The sequence below is a fragment of the Melopsittacus undulatus genome, chromosome 3 (genome assembly GCF_012275295.1).
Source record: "Melopsittacus undulatus isolate bMelUnd1 chromosome 3, bMelUnd1.mat.Z, whole genome shotgun sequence".
NCBI classification, from domain to species: domain Eukaryota; kingdom Metazoa; phylum Chordata; class Aves; order Psittaciformes; family Psittaculidae; genus Melopsittacus; species Melopsittacus undulatus.
In genome coordinates this window covers 14,908,903-14,925,863 of record NC_047529.1, presented here as the reverse complement: position 1 = coordinate 14,925,863, position 16,961 = coordinate 14,908,903, and the positions used below count along the sequence as shown (strand labels likewise).

General features: G+C 40.5%; 1 protein-coding gene across 1 annotated transcript in view; it reads left to right on the top strand.

Moving 5' to 3' along the window:
• The window catches only part of INTS9 (integrator complex subunit 9), an 81,242-nt gene that overhangs the window by 44,261 nt on the left and 20,020 nt on the right, over positions 1 to 16,961 (top strand). Inside the window, exons 11-13 of the mRNA XM_005146393.3 lie at positions 2,360 to 2,420; positions 11,699 to 11,870; positions 16,060 to 16,184. Coding sequence (XP_005146450.1) covers positions 2,360 to 2,420; positions 11,699 to 11,870; positions 16,060 to 16,184 — 358 coding nt within the window. The remainder of the gene's footprint in view (positions 1 to 2,359; positions 2,421 to 11,698; positions 11,871 to 16,059; positions 16,185 to 16,961) is intronic.

Here is a 16,961-nt window from a genome sequence, read left to right as displayed (position 1 = left end):
AAAGAGGCTGGCAGTATCCTGGGCTGCATTAGACAGAGCACTGCCAGCAGGTCTGGGAAGGGGATGGTTGCACTCAAAGAGTTGTAGTCAACAGCTCAGTTTCCTGGTGGACACACCTGTCCTATGGCTTGAGCACCGAACTAGAGCACCTTCTCTATGGACACAGGCTGAGAGAGCTGGGCTTCTTCAGCCTAGAGAATAGAAGGCTCCAGGGAGACCTTAGAGCAGCTTCCAGTGCCTGAAGGGGGCAACAAGAAGTCTGGAGAGAGGCTTTTGACAAGGGCTTGTAGGGACAGGACCAGGGGGAATGGCTTTAACCTGACAGAGGGGAGACTGAGATGAGCTCTTAAGTTCTTGGCTGTAGGGGTGGTGAGGCCTGGCACAGGTTACCCTGAGAAGCTGCAGCTGCCCTGTCTCTGGCAGTGTTCAAGGCCAGGTTGGACAGGGCTTGGAGCAACCTGATCTAGTGAAAGGTATCCCTTCCTGTGGCAGGGGCATGGAACTACATGAGCTTTAAGATCCCTTCTAACTCAGACCAGTCTATGATTCTAGATTCTATGATTAACAGTGTGTAGAAATACCTGATGGAGAGAAATGAGGATGAGGGAGCCAGACTCTTCTCCACAGGGCCTATTGACAGAACAAGAGGCACAAATTAAAACACATGAAAACAAGTTCTGTCTGAACAGAAGAAACACACTTTTTTACTATGAGGGAATTCAAACCCTGGAACATGTTGTGGTGCGAGTTTGTGGAGTCGTTGTCTATGGAGGCTCCAGAGACCAACTGGACACAGTCCTGGATGACCTGGTGTAGTGCTTGAGCAGGGGCTTGGACTGGATAATATCAGGAGGACTCTTCCAACCTCAACAGTTCTGTGATTTAGAGACATCAAAAGGAAAACCCAACCACTTGTAACTGTTCCTGAATTCTTACGAATTAAGACATTCTCTGGATTATTAAATAGAGTAAGTTAGCTTTGCCTTCCTTTCTTCCTCTCCAGACCTTTTAAGTCTGGAGTTCAGGAAAGAAAAGATATGTCCTGGAAATCTTAAGTGGATTGATCCCATGGGAGAATTGTAAAGAAGATTAAAATCCGGTCAATTTAATTACGTTGCTTTCAGCATAAGTAGGAAAATCAAGCCTTGGTGTCTGGGCCAAACTTTGTGTACTCACCAGGTTGCGTTGACTCTTGGCAGTTTATAGTTAAACAGTTATTTGTTCACTGGTTACCCATTTCAGTAGCAGGTGAAGTAGTGGTTACTTACTGTATAGTTCCTGTTGCAATAATGCTGTCAAAGTAGCAGCAGTGTTACCTGTGCCACTTAGGTCGTTCTGCTTGCTGCATCTAGCTGGCGCAACTCAGACACCCAAGTGGTCACACGCCCTTTTTTTTGAGATCTACTTTGCTGCAGTGACTTGCATTCAAAAGTCAAACCCAACATTAGCTAATCTCCAAACACTTATGTGTAAGGTGAACATTTTACTTACATGGAAGTGCAGACAGAGATTGAACATCTGCAAACTAGAGGGTCAGAACAGGAGCTAAAATTCAGGACTCTAGCCTTCCAGTTCTACTGCTTAGTCAGCTAAAATAAATGCCCCGCTCTTAGTATCTCTTAGACTTTATCAAATGTAGTTTGGCCCAGGGTTATTGCTATGTGGTAAAGTGAAGAAAGTATGAGACAGGTAGTGTTTCCCAGAAAGAGCCACTAGGACAATGTCACTACAGATAACTGCAACATCACACAGACCTCTGACAAATATCTTTTTTCAGCTTCTGTAATAGAATGAGTCTGGCTACAGCTGATCAACAACCTTCAATATTTATGTTTTAAGAATAAATGATTGATGTAGACTCTCAAGTAACAGTGAGCACTATGCCATGGTGAGAGGCAGTTAACCAACCTCGTAGCTGCAATACTAAAATGTATAGGGGAATTAGATTATAATAAACAAAAGGACCAAGTCACTGCTGAGAAGTGGGATGAGGTAAGTGGAATTTTTCTGTTGATGAGTGATTTGGCTTTGCAAACGCTGCTGAGCTCTGCTCTATGAAATGATGTGGATGTTGAGTTACAAATTTGCCTTCAACAGCAAAGGAGTTCTTCTACATTGTGTGTAAAAAATTACTCTCAGCTGTCTTGCACCTTCTCTATTCTGTCTCCCTATGGGTGAATTGTTATTTTCTGTAGGTGCTGGTCCCCTAAACAGAGCAACAAAACAAACTGGTGATTTTGCACTTGATGCCACAGGTGTGGAATGGCTTTCTCCTATAACGTTTAACAGTAGATGGCAGCAGATACTGTAGGATGTTCTGCACCTCTCTTGCCTGGCTGATTTTCCTTTTCTTTTAAAGGTTGTGTCATAACAAACAAACAAAGGTGTATCTTCCAGAACCTCCCTTTCCCCATGCTGAGGTAAGTAAACCATGGTCTTGCTGTTTGCAAAGATCATAGTGTGATTGGGTTTTTGGAACACAGGTCTATGTGGCTGTTGTTTTCCTGATGAACACTTCTACAGCTATTTAAATTTTGTGAAATTATCCATGCAAGTTTGGGTTTTTTTCCTTTGCTTTCAGTGATTAATTTGGGAGCATGGGGGAGGAATGAATGATGGTGTTCCCTCCGCTCAAAAATTACCATGATGTTTATTTCAGCATATAACTTGCATATGCTTGCCTGCTTTACTTCTTCCCCCACAGGAGGCTATCTGGTGTACACATGGTTGAATCTTAGCTCTTATCAGACTGCAACCATGAATATCCTCTTTGTCCAAGCAGTTTATTTCAAAGTCTGTAAAACTAAGAGCTTGTTAACAGAGACAGCTTAGTCATCCCAGCATCTCCCTAGCTGAAAGAGGCACCATGTTGTCTGCTGCAGGAGAAACAGTATCTTGAAGGAGAGGTCTGATGTAAAAAAGCTTGCAGCACTGGGTGCTGTCTTTGACAATTTTAAATGAAATTACTTGAGCTAGCATCTTGATGCAGCAAAAAAGAATAAGAATCCTGTCTTGGGGGGGTCTCCCTGCAGCCCATGTTGCGGGGATCTTCTCTGTAACAAAATAATAACTTGAGGGGAAGTTTTAGCCAATTAGACATTTAAATAAACTCATGCCTTTAGAGTTATCTCACATATGAAGAAATGATGTCTCTTAGTTTCCCCACTGTGAACCAGTAGCAGTAAATGAGAGACTGGCTGGGAAAGGAGGAAACAGGACTGAGAAATTTAGCAAAATCTACTCCTGTGAGACACCATTTGGGGCAGGGGCATGCAGCCTCAGAAAACTGCCTCTTTTAGAACTGTTTTTATGAGATGTGGCAATTACACATTTAAGAGTCCAAAGATTCAATGCTTTTTCAGGCATTGTTTGGGTTTGGTTTTTTTTTTTCCTCTGAGATATCTCATCAAGGGACTTGTTTTGGAAATTGCCATTGCCTGTCACATATATCACCTGTAGGTGCTTCAGAGGCATCGTTAAAAGTAGATCTGACCAGGAGCCCTGACTCTTTCTGGATGGACAGGGAGATAGAGCATCTCCTGTTTGAAGACAGGCTGAGAAAGTTGGGGCTGTTCAGCCTGGAGAAGAGAAGGCTGCATGGAGACCTCATAGCAGCTTTCCAGTATCTGAAGGATGCCGGAGAGAGGCTCTGCATCGGGGACTGTAGAAATATACAAGAATATAAGACTCTGTAGCCATGCTGCTTGGTTGTGTTTTCTAATTCGCCCTTGAGTCTCTGTTTTCTGGGGTGTCCTTGTTGATCCACAGTGTCATTGGTTTCAGTGACAGCCTATATTCTACCAAAGACATTGCTTCAAATTTTAGTTCACAGTATGCTCTGGAACTGGCAGGTTTAAGTGAAAGCCCTTCCAAAAATAAGCCGAACATGCAGCTGTCAAAGACTGGATTAATTGACCCATCTTATGTGATGGGTCTTTGTGTTTATAGAGTGATGTGTCCTTTGATTTTTAGGACATATTATATTCTCCAGAGACATTTTGATAATGAGATTTTGCCAAATTATTGTTTAGCTATTGAGACATTCCTCTGTGCTTCATGTGCAGATCAAGGTAATTATCTAGGAAATGACTCACAGCAGTGGATAACAGATCAGTGGATAACAAAATGCAGTGCACAGAGGGAGTAACATGCCTGTTACAGGTACAGCCTTTGGTTGACAAGGCCAAATCATGCAGATCATGACCCACAAAGCTCGGGACATACTATTGTGAGGTGCATAGCTTTATCCAGACCCATGGATATCATTGGCAGGAGGCCACTTTTCCTTTTTTGCCTAAATATTGCCTTAAATGGGCTGAATGACACAACATACTGTGAATGCACATCCGTGTGGCTCCCAAACTATGAAATGCCTGTAGCCTTTAGGCATTTCAGCAATGAGCTGCCATCTGAAGTAGGTATTGTACATTTCCCCTCAATTCAACTAACTAAAATTGTGCGTTTGGGTGTTCATGCATGCTGCTGTATAAACACTGGGAAGTGGAGTAAACACTGGAAAGTGGGAGTAACCTGTGCTACCCCCATTCCTTGATGAACAAAATGGGTCTCTTCATTCCTAATTCCTGATACACATTGGCTGTTTTGCAAAACCAGTTTATATGGTGTGAGGCAGCAGCCCTAGGCATACAGCAAAGCTCTTTCAAAAGCCTGGCTTAGTAGCAAAACCAAAACAAAGTAATACCCAGGCAAAGAAAGTCTGAGGTTGCTATTTAATTTAGTACTTTTCCTAAGGTCATAAATCACTGAAGTTTAGACATGTGTCAGAACACCAGATCAGATTGCTCCTTTTTTCTTCTGTAAGAGGCATGGGTTGGTTTAGTTTAGTTTCAAACAAAGCATACTGAGATTTATATAGATGATTGACATGTGAGACATGCTTGCCAATACAGTGCCAAGACATCCATGTCAGGTACCCTGCATTATATTCCTTGCTGCTGTCCTCTGAGGGACAGCTACTGTCATTCTTTTATTCCTGTAATGCTCAGCCACCTCGGGCTGCATTCCAGTTACAGTGATACCTACAGCCGGTTGCAGTTTAATGCTGTCATACTGTTTCTAAGGCATGGGAGAGGGGCTGGGTTTCTTTTTCGTCTATGAAATACAGAGTTGGAAAAAGCAGTGTAAACAGAAGAAGGGCAAAACCTTGCAGCCAACACTGTGTATGTAATTTATATGTGAAATATCTTGCATAACCTCTTTTTAGTACAATCTTTAACAAATGCAGTTTTTATTCCCAGGCAGAACCCTGTGATTCCTGTGCACAGAGTAGCCATGGTAGACTCAGCTGCCATGATGTTTTGGTGTAATTTCACCAAGAAAAATGGTCTTAATACAGACCTGGCCTGAATAACCTGACCATGGCCATACCATCAGCCTAGCAAGGACTTGGACTCAAGGCTTCCAGTTGCTAATTTAGAGCCAGCCTTTTTGTCTTAGGTGAACACACTCTTTCTAAATCTGTGAATCCACAACCTCACAATCAGGAGCTCTGCTTACTAGCACTTAAGGGAGTTTTTAATGAGTATCAGAAGCAGACATCAAATGATCATTTCTCATGGCCAGGTTGTTAGTGGAGAATTGCCTTACTTTTTTCAAAGTAATGGTAGGCTTTTGCAATGTAACCTAGATGGAAATAGCCCATCATGAAAAGATGTGCTTAGCTGCTCTCTTGTTGGAAGAAAATAGGGAATTACTCAGACATGCCTCTTAGTTATGAGCAAGCATTAATAACATGCCTGGCATGATACATCAGAAGGGGACAGACCAGGAAATAAGCTTCTAATTATCTACAGAATAAGTCCAGCCCAGCATGCTGTCTGGTCCTGAAATTTGAGGTTCCTGTTTGTTGTATAAATAGCAAGATTTTAAAACAAACAAGGAAAAATAATCCCCCAAATTATAGAAGTAGTCTCTTGGAGCAATAAGTTCCAGTGGTGCCTGATGCATAGTATAAAAGAGCATTTACTTCCCTTATGATTGCATTTCACTTAATGATCCCTTTGTTATTGTTACAAGAGGATAAATAGAACTATCTTCATCTTCTCTACAATTATTTTTATTTTTATTATTTTTCTCTATACTAAGTTGTTTGAAGCTTTTCCAGTCTCTTTGCGTGGAAATTTTCCAGGTTTATTATTTGTTACCTATTTTGAGCTCATTTCTTGTTCTGCTGCACTGAATAAAACCAGACACACTGTTCATCTGTGCAGAGAACCCAAAACCCTTCTACTCCCTCCTTGTTACTTCCATTTTAGTGTTGTAGTAGGTGTTCATCATATTTCCTCCAGCATGGTAACTGCGTACAATTTTTTGGGGTGGCATTTTATTTCCTAACATCTAGTCCAAGTGAACAGGAAATATATTTTCTCTCTGTTACAAGCAAGGAATGCAGGCTAAAGTGCTCTAGGCTTGTAAGAATGGATTTGGACATCAGTTCCTACTAGTGTTAATACGGATGGAATGTCCAGATTCTTACACAAGCTTTTGAAGTCTCATCTGCAGCCTTTTAGCAGTGCACTTTGAAAGAGCTGCTTTTAAAAGGCATTTCTCTCTGATAACTGGTGTGATAGTTGTTGTGACTCTCTTGGAGGGAGTTAGGATCTGGAGCACGACTGCTGTACATTGCAACTAGTGACTTCCCAGGAAGAAAACTGTGAAAGTGGAGAAGCAGTCAGTTAGGGAAGGGATGGATCACTCTGTGGATGGTTCTCCCCTCAATTTTTCACCAGCAGTTTCTGTGATGGGGAAGAGAGAAGGGGCTTAATCAATCTGCAGTAACACTGGAAGCTTCTGGAGACATAAGAACTGGAATTCACAAATGTTTGCAAATATAGCAGGCTGGCTGAGGGAGGTGGTGGCTTTCACTTCCAAGGCACTATATCAGTTATACTCTAGGATAAGCTGTCTAAACAGGCTTAGGTTTAAGCTCCACAATGCCTAGCTGAAGTGCTGTGAAGCATAAATCAGTAATTTGTTTTGTTTAGAAATGTTATTCTGGTATCCCAGAACCAACTTGTAGTGTTTTACCAAATCCCTTGAGCACATGGAAATGTCCCATCCTAACACAACCCCACCTGAGGAATCAGCAATCTCCCCAAGCATTTTAAAAGAAACCATGGATTGTACGCTCCACACCATCCCTTTTGTGGAGGTAGAGATTTTATAAATGAATAGCTGGAATTGTGCTATCAAGGCAAAATGAGAAGCTTTCTGTCCTTTTCCTTTCTGCTCAATCTTTAAATAGATGATTTCAGGCTGTAAGATAAGTGAATCCAGACTCCTCTAAATGTCAGCAACAGAAAAATTTGAGAGGTAATTTATATTGATCATTGTTTGCTAGTGGAGGAAGAATTTGGATTTAGTGTCCTCTTGTTAAGGATTCTGTTAACAACATCTAAGAGAAATGTGCTGAAAAGCCTCTTTTTCTGACTCAGAAAATAGCCAGGGTGGGAACAATACTGATTCTTTAGTTTGTCATCTTTGTCTTTGATTCCCTTCTCCGTATACTGGTTTCTGCATAACACATTCAAAGCAATAAGTACCTGGGACCATATGATTGTGTAGTATTATATTTTGTCTTATAGTATAATATAGAATTAGGCCCCTGTTGGTATTGGTCTTACAAAGGGGGGTGAAGTAATAAATGCATCACTCATTCATTGATGAGAAACTTATCTGTTCAAAATTCTGGATCCAGAACACACACACCCAAAAACACACACAGAGTAAATAGCAGTGCATTTTGGCTCACTTCAGTAAAGTGTACACAAAGGCTCTGGAGATTTATCCTGTTTATAGCAGCAGTTGCTGACCCTTTAAATCAAGTCTACTGCTTTAAAGGGAATCATAACCATTTGGGATTTAGGAAAAGAGCAGCTCTCCTCAGTCTAGGTTCAGTACTTTACCATCCTCTATCTTTTAAGCTTTCAGTCAATAATGGTCATTTCTGTAGAAAGATGCTCTGAATGTTGCTTCTGGTTTCCAGGAATCCGTCCCATTGTGAAAATATTGGTTAGCTAAATTGGTTTTAGGCATTGGTTTTAGCCCCATCTTAGTACAGATTGAAGATCTGAATGTGACACAGTAACAACCGTTGTGTTTATACAACCTGTCTTATGTGTAGATATAAAAGACCTCCGTGAATCATTGCAAATTTAGCCCCCTAAATGATTTGTGAAATTTTGTTGGACCTGGTTTGCAAATTCAGCTCCATATATTTTTTATTTGGTAATTAGGAAACATTTTACCCTAGACACTAAAATCTGCTAGCTGCTTAATCACTGGAGTGAGCAGAATGCCTTTAAACTTGTTTCTGTAGCCTTTCACCCCTGCCAAGTCCAGTGGTGAGAGCGAGAGATTGTTAGTATGGAGCTTCAGTAGACTTACAAGTAACAATCTCACAGGATAAAAAGAAAACATGTTAAAAACCTAAACGCCACAATTCAGGACATAGTGCTGAGGATTCAGTATGTGTCCCTTTTCCCTCCTGAGTTTGTACCCCAGTTAGAAGCAGTGCAGCACAGTGATGGGCTAGATGGTTTGTGGCTGGAAATAATAAAATATGTAAAGAAAAATAAAAAGAATGACACAGGACAAAAACAAGGTGCCAAAAACTGGATTAGAGATCCTTCATCTCTCTACAAAGTAATAGGAAGGGATTTGAAGCTTCCATAATGCTCTGAAGAGAATACAGCTTTAATGTTTATAAACAATGAACATTTGTATAGCTGTAACAATGAGATAGGCTGTTGAGAGAATGCTTTTGCACAGAGTGCTGCTCTCACACCTTAGCAAAGGTTTAAATGCTGTGATTATATGCAGATACATATATAATCCTAAGGAACCTGTGAAACAGGATGCTGGAACAACAGTTTGTGATTTTCAGAAGTGTGCTTCATAGAATCACAGAATGGTTTGGGTTGGAAGGGACCTTAAAGCTCACCCAGTTCCGATGCCCTGCCACAGTCAGGGACACCTTCCTCTAGACCAGGTTGCTCTAAGCCCCTGTGTCCAGCCTGGCCTTGAACACTGCCAGGGATGGGGCAGCCACAGCTTCTCTGGGCACCCTGTGCCAGGGCCTCACCACCCTCACAGGGAACAACTTTCTCAAATCTCATCTCAGTCTCCCCTCTGTCAGGTTAAAGCCCCTTGTCCTGTTCCTACAGGCCCTTGTCAAAAGTCCCTCTCCAGCTTCTCTGTAAGCCCACTTAAGGTATATGAAGGCTGCTATAAAGCTGTAAAAATATATTTCATATATCTATCTGGTGGTCCCTGACAAAGTTTAGCCCTGGAATGTCACATATCTCTCTTACTATATGAGATTGAAATTATCCCCTTCTTCCCGTTTACCCAATTGAAACTGCATTTGCAACTTCAGTTTTGAGGCTTTTGGCTTCATGGGACCATTTCCTTCCCATACTTTTAAATGCCAGTATTTTATGGAATCAGATTTGTTTTGCCCATTGTCTGCTAAACTGCAGTTTTTATTACTGAAGCTAAGTTTAGATTCTAAATATTGCACTCCAGATGTGTTAATCAGAAATCTTTGCCAGTCTTAATTGCAGAAATGTTTTCAAGATTCAGTGCATATTAACTGCCAGAACGGTTACCGGATGTTTTTTACAAATTTCCCTTTTGTAGACTAAATAGGATTTTGGTATTACTAGTAAGCTGCAAAAAGTTTAGTCCCCTAGACAATTCCTCCATAATCCGAGGATCCATGTGGAAACAACAGGCTGTGTCCACCTACGGCTTCCATCTTACATCAAACCCCAGAAGGAATCACATGGTCCCATGTAGGAAGGGACCTCAGGGATCACCTGGTCCAACCTTTCTAGGCAAAGCATGACCTAGACTAGATGGCCCAGCATCCTGTCTAGCTGAATCTTAACTGTGTCCATCACTGGGGAGCCCACCACTGGAAAGATACCAATCCAGTTCCATTCTAGCCAGTTAGGTATGGGGCAGCAGTTACAAACAGGACATGTCAGAAGTCAGATGCAGAATTGCAGCAAAATACTTGCTGTTAGGAACTTGAACGAGACCAGACTCCAGGAAACAAAGGAGTGTGCAGCCAACTTTCTGTTGTTGAAATGGCATTGATGATAAGTTTGTACATTGTCGGTTCTAGCACCAAAGCATATCTTTAGGTGATGGCAGCTAGAAGTTGAGTAAGGTTGATGCTTTTGCTCAGTAATGTGAAATTCAATTAAGAACTTAATTGTGTGATAACCTCAAGTTCTGAAATGCTTTGTGGTGCATAAGTTGCTAAAAGGCTTAAAAGAAGCATTAGACTTCTCAGCTTTCGGTTCATTTCCATATAGACTTACTATCTTGGGTTAGATCTACCATGGTAAAATGTAACAAATAAAAGAGAATCTAAAAAGATGAATTACAGCTTTGAGAGACCAGAGGAGCTGCTTATCACAATGTTCTTTCTTAGTTCCTCTTTTGAAAATCAAATATGTTACAGTGAAGAGCAACGTCCTGAGTGGCAGGTTTTTCTGCTAGAAAGGCGTGATGCACATGTCAAGTTATGACACGTAGTGAAGAGCATTCTGTTTGCTAATTAGTCCTGTCGTCTGGGGTTCCATGGCACAACAGCCCTGGAAACTTGTTGCTGAGCCCTGCATATGGGAATTCTGCATTCTGAGCCATGTTGCAACTCCTGGCAGGAGACAGCAAAGTATGGTGAGATCTTTGATGAACAGTCCCACCTCCTTTAAAAAACAGCTGACAAAGGAATTACTGTTCCTCTCTTTCACACCCTTTTACCACTCTTAATGTTTTTAGTTGTTCAGTGTGTAATTTCATTATGTTACATTGCATACTGTATATTTACTGTTATTTTCAGGCTGGGGAAGGATACATATACCTGCCAAGAAAATACTTGCAAAATATTGCATGAAAGTGCTTGGCAGACTAGTCTATTAAACTGTTTTTTAAGTTGAACCTTGCTTTGCAGAGAAGAAAACAGTGGCAGGAGGAATGAAGCAAAATTCTTCCTCAAAAGCACCTTGATAAATAAACTTCCCCACCTTAGTAAAGAAATCTGTTCCACCTGCATGGCTGATTACACTCTGTTTGCCAGCTCTAGTCACAGGTACTTCTTATTGCTTGGCTCATCGTTAGCAGTAGTTTCAGCCATAGTTAAGGAAAAGCAAGTCAGTCTGTTCTTTCATATGTTTTTTTCGGAAGACTTGACTTTGTGTGAACCCGTTATACCAATGAAACTCACAGTAACATACTGCTGAAGGCGAAATTGCCTTGGTACTTCTGTGATGCAAGAAACTCAGGCTAAATATCAGTGCCCAGAGCTCTCTGTAGACATGGCAAATAGGAAAAAGTAGCTTATTTTGAATTTGGCAGCTGAGCATTCTGTTCACTCCAGGAAAGTCTAAGCAGGGAGTGTTTGCAGTTCTCTGTAGCTGTACTGCTGTACCAAAGGAGTAAGAGCAAGGACTTGGAGGCACCTGGCCTCATACTCTCACTTCCTTTTCATAACATATGGGCATAGTCATGAGTAAATTTGTTGGAAAATCTGGGGGATATTCAGGAAGGGACTCAGTAATGAGTTAAAAATAAACTGTAGAATATAATCTCATGTAAATAAACACACTGAACTACAGAGCAGAGGTGTGAAAAGTTTGTAACGTCTGGATTTTTGTTTTTCTTCCAGCTCATTCAGACAAACAAATTGAAACATTATCCCAGCATCCATGGAGACTTCAGCAATGACTTCAAGCAGCCATGTGTTGTTTTCACTGGACATCCTTCTCTTAGATTTGGGGATGTGGTTCATTTCATGGAGTTATGGGGGAAATCTAGCTTGAACACTGTTATATTTACAGGTAAGTAAAATGCAGATATCATTATCAGATTAACAAGAGGTTGTGCACTCCTGTTCAGTGTGGCCACATCCTAAGGGCCTTACTCATTTGTTCTGGGGCAGAAGTTTGTGAGTTCAGTAGGAGCTCATCTAAATTAAGACCCCCAGGATTGACTGTAGGGAGAAACATAATTATTGTGCCATTTAATTTGTTTTAGCCCTGCAGAGCCAACCTTTGCCATGCAGAGCCTATTCCTGCCATTTCTAAGTAAAATCTGTTATGCACAGCAGTAAAATGCCTACAGGAAATTAAGTTTTGTACTGAAAGTGGCTGGCTGCAAGTCAAACCCAGGCAAGACCTAATTGGTACTGGTCAGAAAGGAGCAACACTTCTCTATGTTTCGTTGGAATCACAAGCCTTTCCTCATCCCTCCTCCTGCCCTTTCACCAAAACCTCAGGCAATCGGACAGTTTGTTTTGTGGCTGTTACCCGTCACTCATGACCTTCAAGTTAGTTTCAAGAGATACGCCCCAATTAAAGTAATTGGTAACATTGCAATGTAGATATGCATTGTCTTGGAAATAGGGAATTCTGCTCCAGAATGGAGTCCAGCTGGGACTTCAATTAAAACCAGAGTGCGCACACCCTTTGCTGGGTTGTGTATTTCAGGAATCCCTAGGACACAGGTGACATTAATCATGTTCTGAATGTACTACCCACCATCAGTGAGGGTATCAGAAACTGGACTCTAGTGGAAAGAACTCTTTATTTTGTGCCTTCTTGGAGGGAGAGGTAATAGACCTTTTCTTCTGTGAAATAAGGAAATAGAGGAGGCTTCTATTAAAACTTGGTTTTGGAAAGTTGTTAAGGCATTTGAATGGCTATCGTAACAGATACATCAGGTCATGGTCTTTCGAGATTCATTTTACTTTATACTTCAAATGAAACTGTAGGTGAGATCTCCTTTGGTTGTGATGATCTTGGATTGTACAGTGATTCCAGGTGCTGGTGATGGTTTTGTTTCCTAAATTCATCTATGCATGGCTTTTGGACTCTGTGTGTCGGCATATCCACTCAGTGATACATTCCTAATTCCTTATGACTGTCTCAACTGGAACAAAGATACGTGGTTTAGCAGTTGACTTGGCAGCGTTTGATTGGACTTGATGATTTTAAGAGTCTTTTCCAATCTAAATGATTATGATTAGTATCTACAGAATTGTGGTCCATTGAAGCAGTGTGTGATAGCAGATGATGTTCTAGCTTTTCCTGTGAAAGACTCCTAGCTTCTAGTAATTAGGACCTTTAAATTACAAGCCATCCAGTGTTGTTAATGACACTGCTTGTTCAGTCTGCAGGAGATAGGTAGTCTCCACCTTTCCAATTTGTAATGTAAAAAGCAACTATGAGAGAATATAGACTAAAACAGCAGCTGCAGCCAATAGACAGGGCACCAGCTGTGAGCAAGCCGTAGTGCTGCTCTGCTTGCTTGTGTTATCTGCAAATGTTACTGCTGAAGCAGTATTGAATAGATTATTGATTAAAAATATTGAATGCCACTAAGCCACAAAGAAATTCTAGAAGAAAACACAGTAGAAGGAAGTCTGCTTCTTGCTGTCTCTCCAGTTACAACAGTGCTGTAAAAACTAACTCCCTAGGAGATCTTAAAAACAGCTCATGCATGCCACATCAGTGCAGTACAGTGGAAGATTTTATAACACAGTAGTAAATCAGATGTCTTGGAGGGTGGGGAAGCTAAATACCTGTAATTCTGTCAGAAAAAAGTCAGTATGTGTCCTTGACAAGCTCTGTCTTCCATCAAACAGGTAAGTTTTAGTTTCTTGGTAGTTTCAGATCAGCTATTCCTTGTATGTCCCATGAGCTCACTGTGAGACTAGCTCAAGTTATGTTTTTAGTAAGTTCTAAATCTTCAAAATCCTGCATTAGAATTTCTTCACTAGAATTTCTCACTTTTCCAAGGCTTTTACATTCTTAATAGTTGTTCAGAGAGACTACAGACTGGATGCCATTTTGGATTTTTAGATCAAAAATCCATGTCTGTACATTAGAGCCTAAAGATTCAGAAATACTTAGTCTGAATAGACTAAGTGGCATTATCAGATACAAGCAGTCAAATCTCTGTGCCATCCACAACACCAGAGAGGTTGGAAAACCTCTCTTCTGATGACTTTTTAAACATACTATTTGTAATTTCATTGTACATCTCTAGCAGAGGACCTCCCATGTCTGACTTAAGTTGTCTGGTTTTCCCCAGTAAGTTTTAAAGTATCTTCTGATTCAACTCTAATTGATCACTGATCATTCTTCAGTGAACACCTTCTCAGTATTCTTATTTTTAAGCTTCTGTTCATTGCAATTAAACTATACTGTCATTAGCTCCCATTTTCTACATCGATATTTTTAGGCTTTGTTTCACTGCCACTAACACATCTGCTTTTAACTAGCGTGGCTTTTTGCCCAGGATAATTTTTGTTTCATGTTTGTGGATTCATGGCTTTTTGGGCATCTAGTAAGATGTTCTTGTACAACTATCATTTCTTGTTAATATTTCTCACTTTGATGTTCCCAGGCGGTTATTCTGACAGTTGCTTTAAACTTGGGAAAATTATCCCTTTGACAGTTCCAAACCTATGTATTATTGCCTGATGCTATATTCTGTTCTCACAGGGTAAATATAACCACATCGTGATAGCTGGGACTTAGCCAGCAGCAGATTTTTAGGCTAGCAATTAACTTGTCTTTATCAGTAGAATGAGGCCCAATATTGAATGTTGGATGCTGTGCTGGGTGCTGAACTTCCAGTGGTAAAGTTTTAAAGGCACTTTTTCTTGCTGTCTACAGAAGAAATCCAGCCAGTGCTCTCATCAGGGTGATATAAAACTACAGAAGATGGCTGTCTAAATCTATACTGAAGTCTCTATATTTAAATGTCCTTTTTCTTCATCCTTTTGCACAGCCTGAGCAGATACCAGAGAAATACCTAATACTGTTTTCTAGCAAGGCTCGGTGCTTTGCAACTGTGCTTTGCTCTGCGGGTTGCCCTTTGAGACCCTGGGGTATGGAATAGTCTAGTAGATAAGTATTTAGTGTATCTAGTAAATAAGTCTTTCTCATTCTGTACTATCCAGGCTAATTCCAGTCTTTGTTTCTCTAGCATTCCCTTTATGTGATCTATCCCACAATTACCAGGTAAATAGTGATGGCATAAGTTTTTCCAGACCATTAGTGGACCCCAGAATCAAGTGGCTACATGTACCTTACACTGTGTCACCTATGAGACCTACATTTTTCTTCACCAAAAAAAAAAGTATTTATCTGTAGTATATTCAGTGTTGTATTACTCTCTGTGTAAGTAAAAGCCCATTCAGTCCATGACTTTTCCCTGGCAAACCTTTAATCTGATTTTTAAATGTCAATAATAAAAGTACAAACAGAAGTTGAGACTTGCTAGGTCTAATAAAGATAACAACTAATAAAAGCTTTATCTCCTTCCGAATAGCCCCTACCAAAGGCAACCTTCACTTCATGCTGGCCTGAACTAGACCTGCTTTCCTGGCATGATTGTAAAAACCTCAATTGTCTGTCCTTCGACAGGAGGGTTCCCTGCAGATTCTCTAGGGTTATGTTAACATTTGGACCTTTGGACCCTTGTTTTTCCACCTCTTTAAACCTGGCACTTTGTTCAGAAATAAATAAAAAAATATGTATAAATGCTGTAAGGGATAAAAGGAGTTGGGAGGTAATGTGCCTGCAGCAGAGAACATCAGTATACCTTCATCAAGATATGATCTTTACACTGCTTTTTTGTCACTGTGAAAAACAAGCTGACGTTTGTGTTACCTTATGATACCCAAACTGTCTATATCTTGCCTTCTTTTACAGGATCTGATTAAAAATAAGAGGTGATGTTTTTGTGTTCATTAAATTTGTTATAAAAATCATGCAGTAATGTGTTCAAATGAAATAGTATTGCTCTGTTGCTTGATTAAGGTAAGACTAATTGTGGGCATAATTTTCATCAAATTAACTGAAAATAACGGGTGGGGGAAGGAAGAAGGGAAGAGAAATCTGAAACAGAATTAACACTGCGGAACAACAGTTTGTCTAGACTAGAATGTGGAATCAGAGAGGAATTGGGACATCTTTGTTTTTAATAGGCAGTCAGTGTTTTCAACATTTCTCTTTTCAGAACCTGATTTCTCTTACCTGGATGCCCTGGCTCCTTACCAACCTTTGGCGATGAAATGTGTTTACTGTCCCATTGACACAAGACTGAATTTTATTCAAGTGTCTAAATTACTCAAAGAAGTTCAGGTAATTAATTTTCTGTTGCCTTTTCTTACGTTTCTTCACACAAAAAGGTCAGTTGTGAACAACTCTCACATTAAATGACAACAAAGTCCAGAAAACAGACAGATTCTTTTTTCCATGAGAGAGCACATGGCTTTGAGCTCTCCTTTATCATCCTGCTCCAAAATGGGCATGACATGATCGCCAATCTGCACAGAGTGGCTAGAAGATCCCTAAAAGCTTAAAGTGCAGAACAGATGGTGTGTAGATGCCTTTCTTCCTTTTTAGGTATATGTAGTCATAATAACTTTTTTTCCCTTGATTATTTTTCTTGTTTGTTGAATAGGCTTGGCTGTGTCTAATATGAAGGGTACCAAGTTCTGAGTATTCTCAATACCCTCAGCTTTAGCCATCTCCTCTGCTCTTTATCCTGCAGTTGCTACTTGCTTTGGTCCTGGCACTGCTGCTCTGGAGTTTCACTCTCACATCTCTTGCAAATCCACTACTTTCCTTACTCCATTGGCAAAATCCAGACTTCTATCTAGGAAAAAGACCAGAGCATTCCTGTAGTCTGTGCTCTCCCCCTTTGACTCTTTTTTTGTGGCTTCTCCTTGACCATGCAGTGTGTTTCTACTGAAATATGCTTTCTGACTCATGACATGATACCCATTTTTTTTCTGGCTGAGCTTTTCCCTTCATTCTATCTTCAACTTGTTGAACACAAAAATACATATTCTTCCAAACCGTTTAACAGTGTCTGGATCACTATATCTTACTGTTCTGTGACCTGGCTTGTCATCA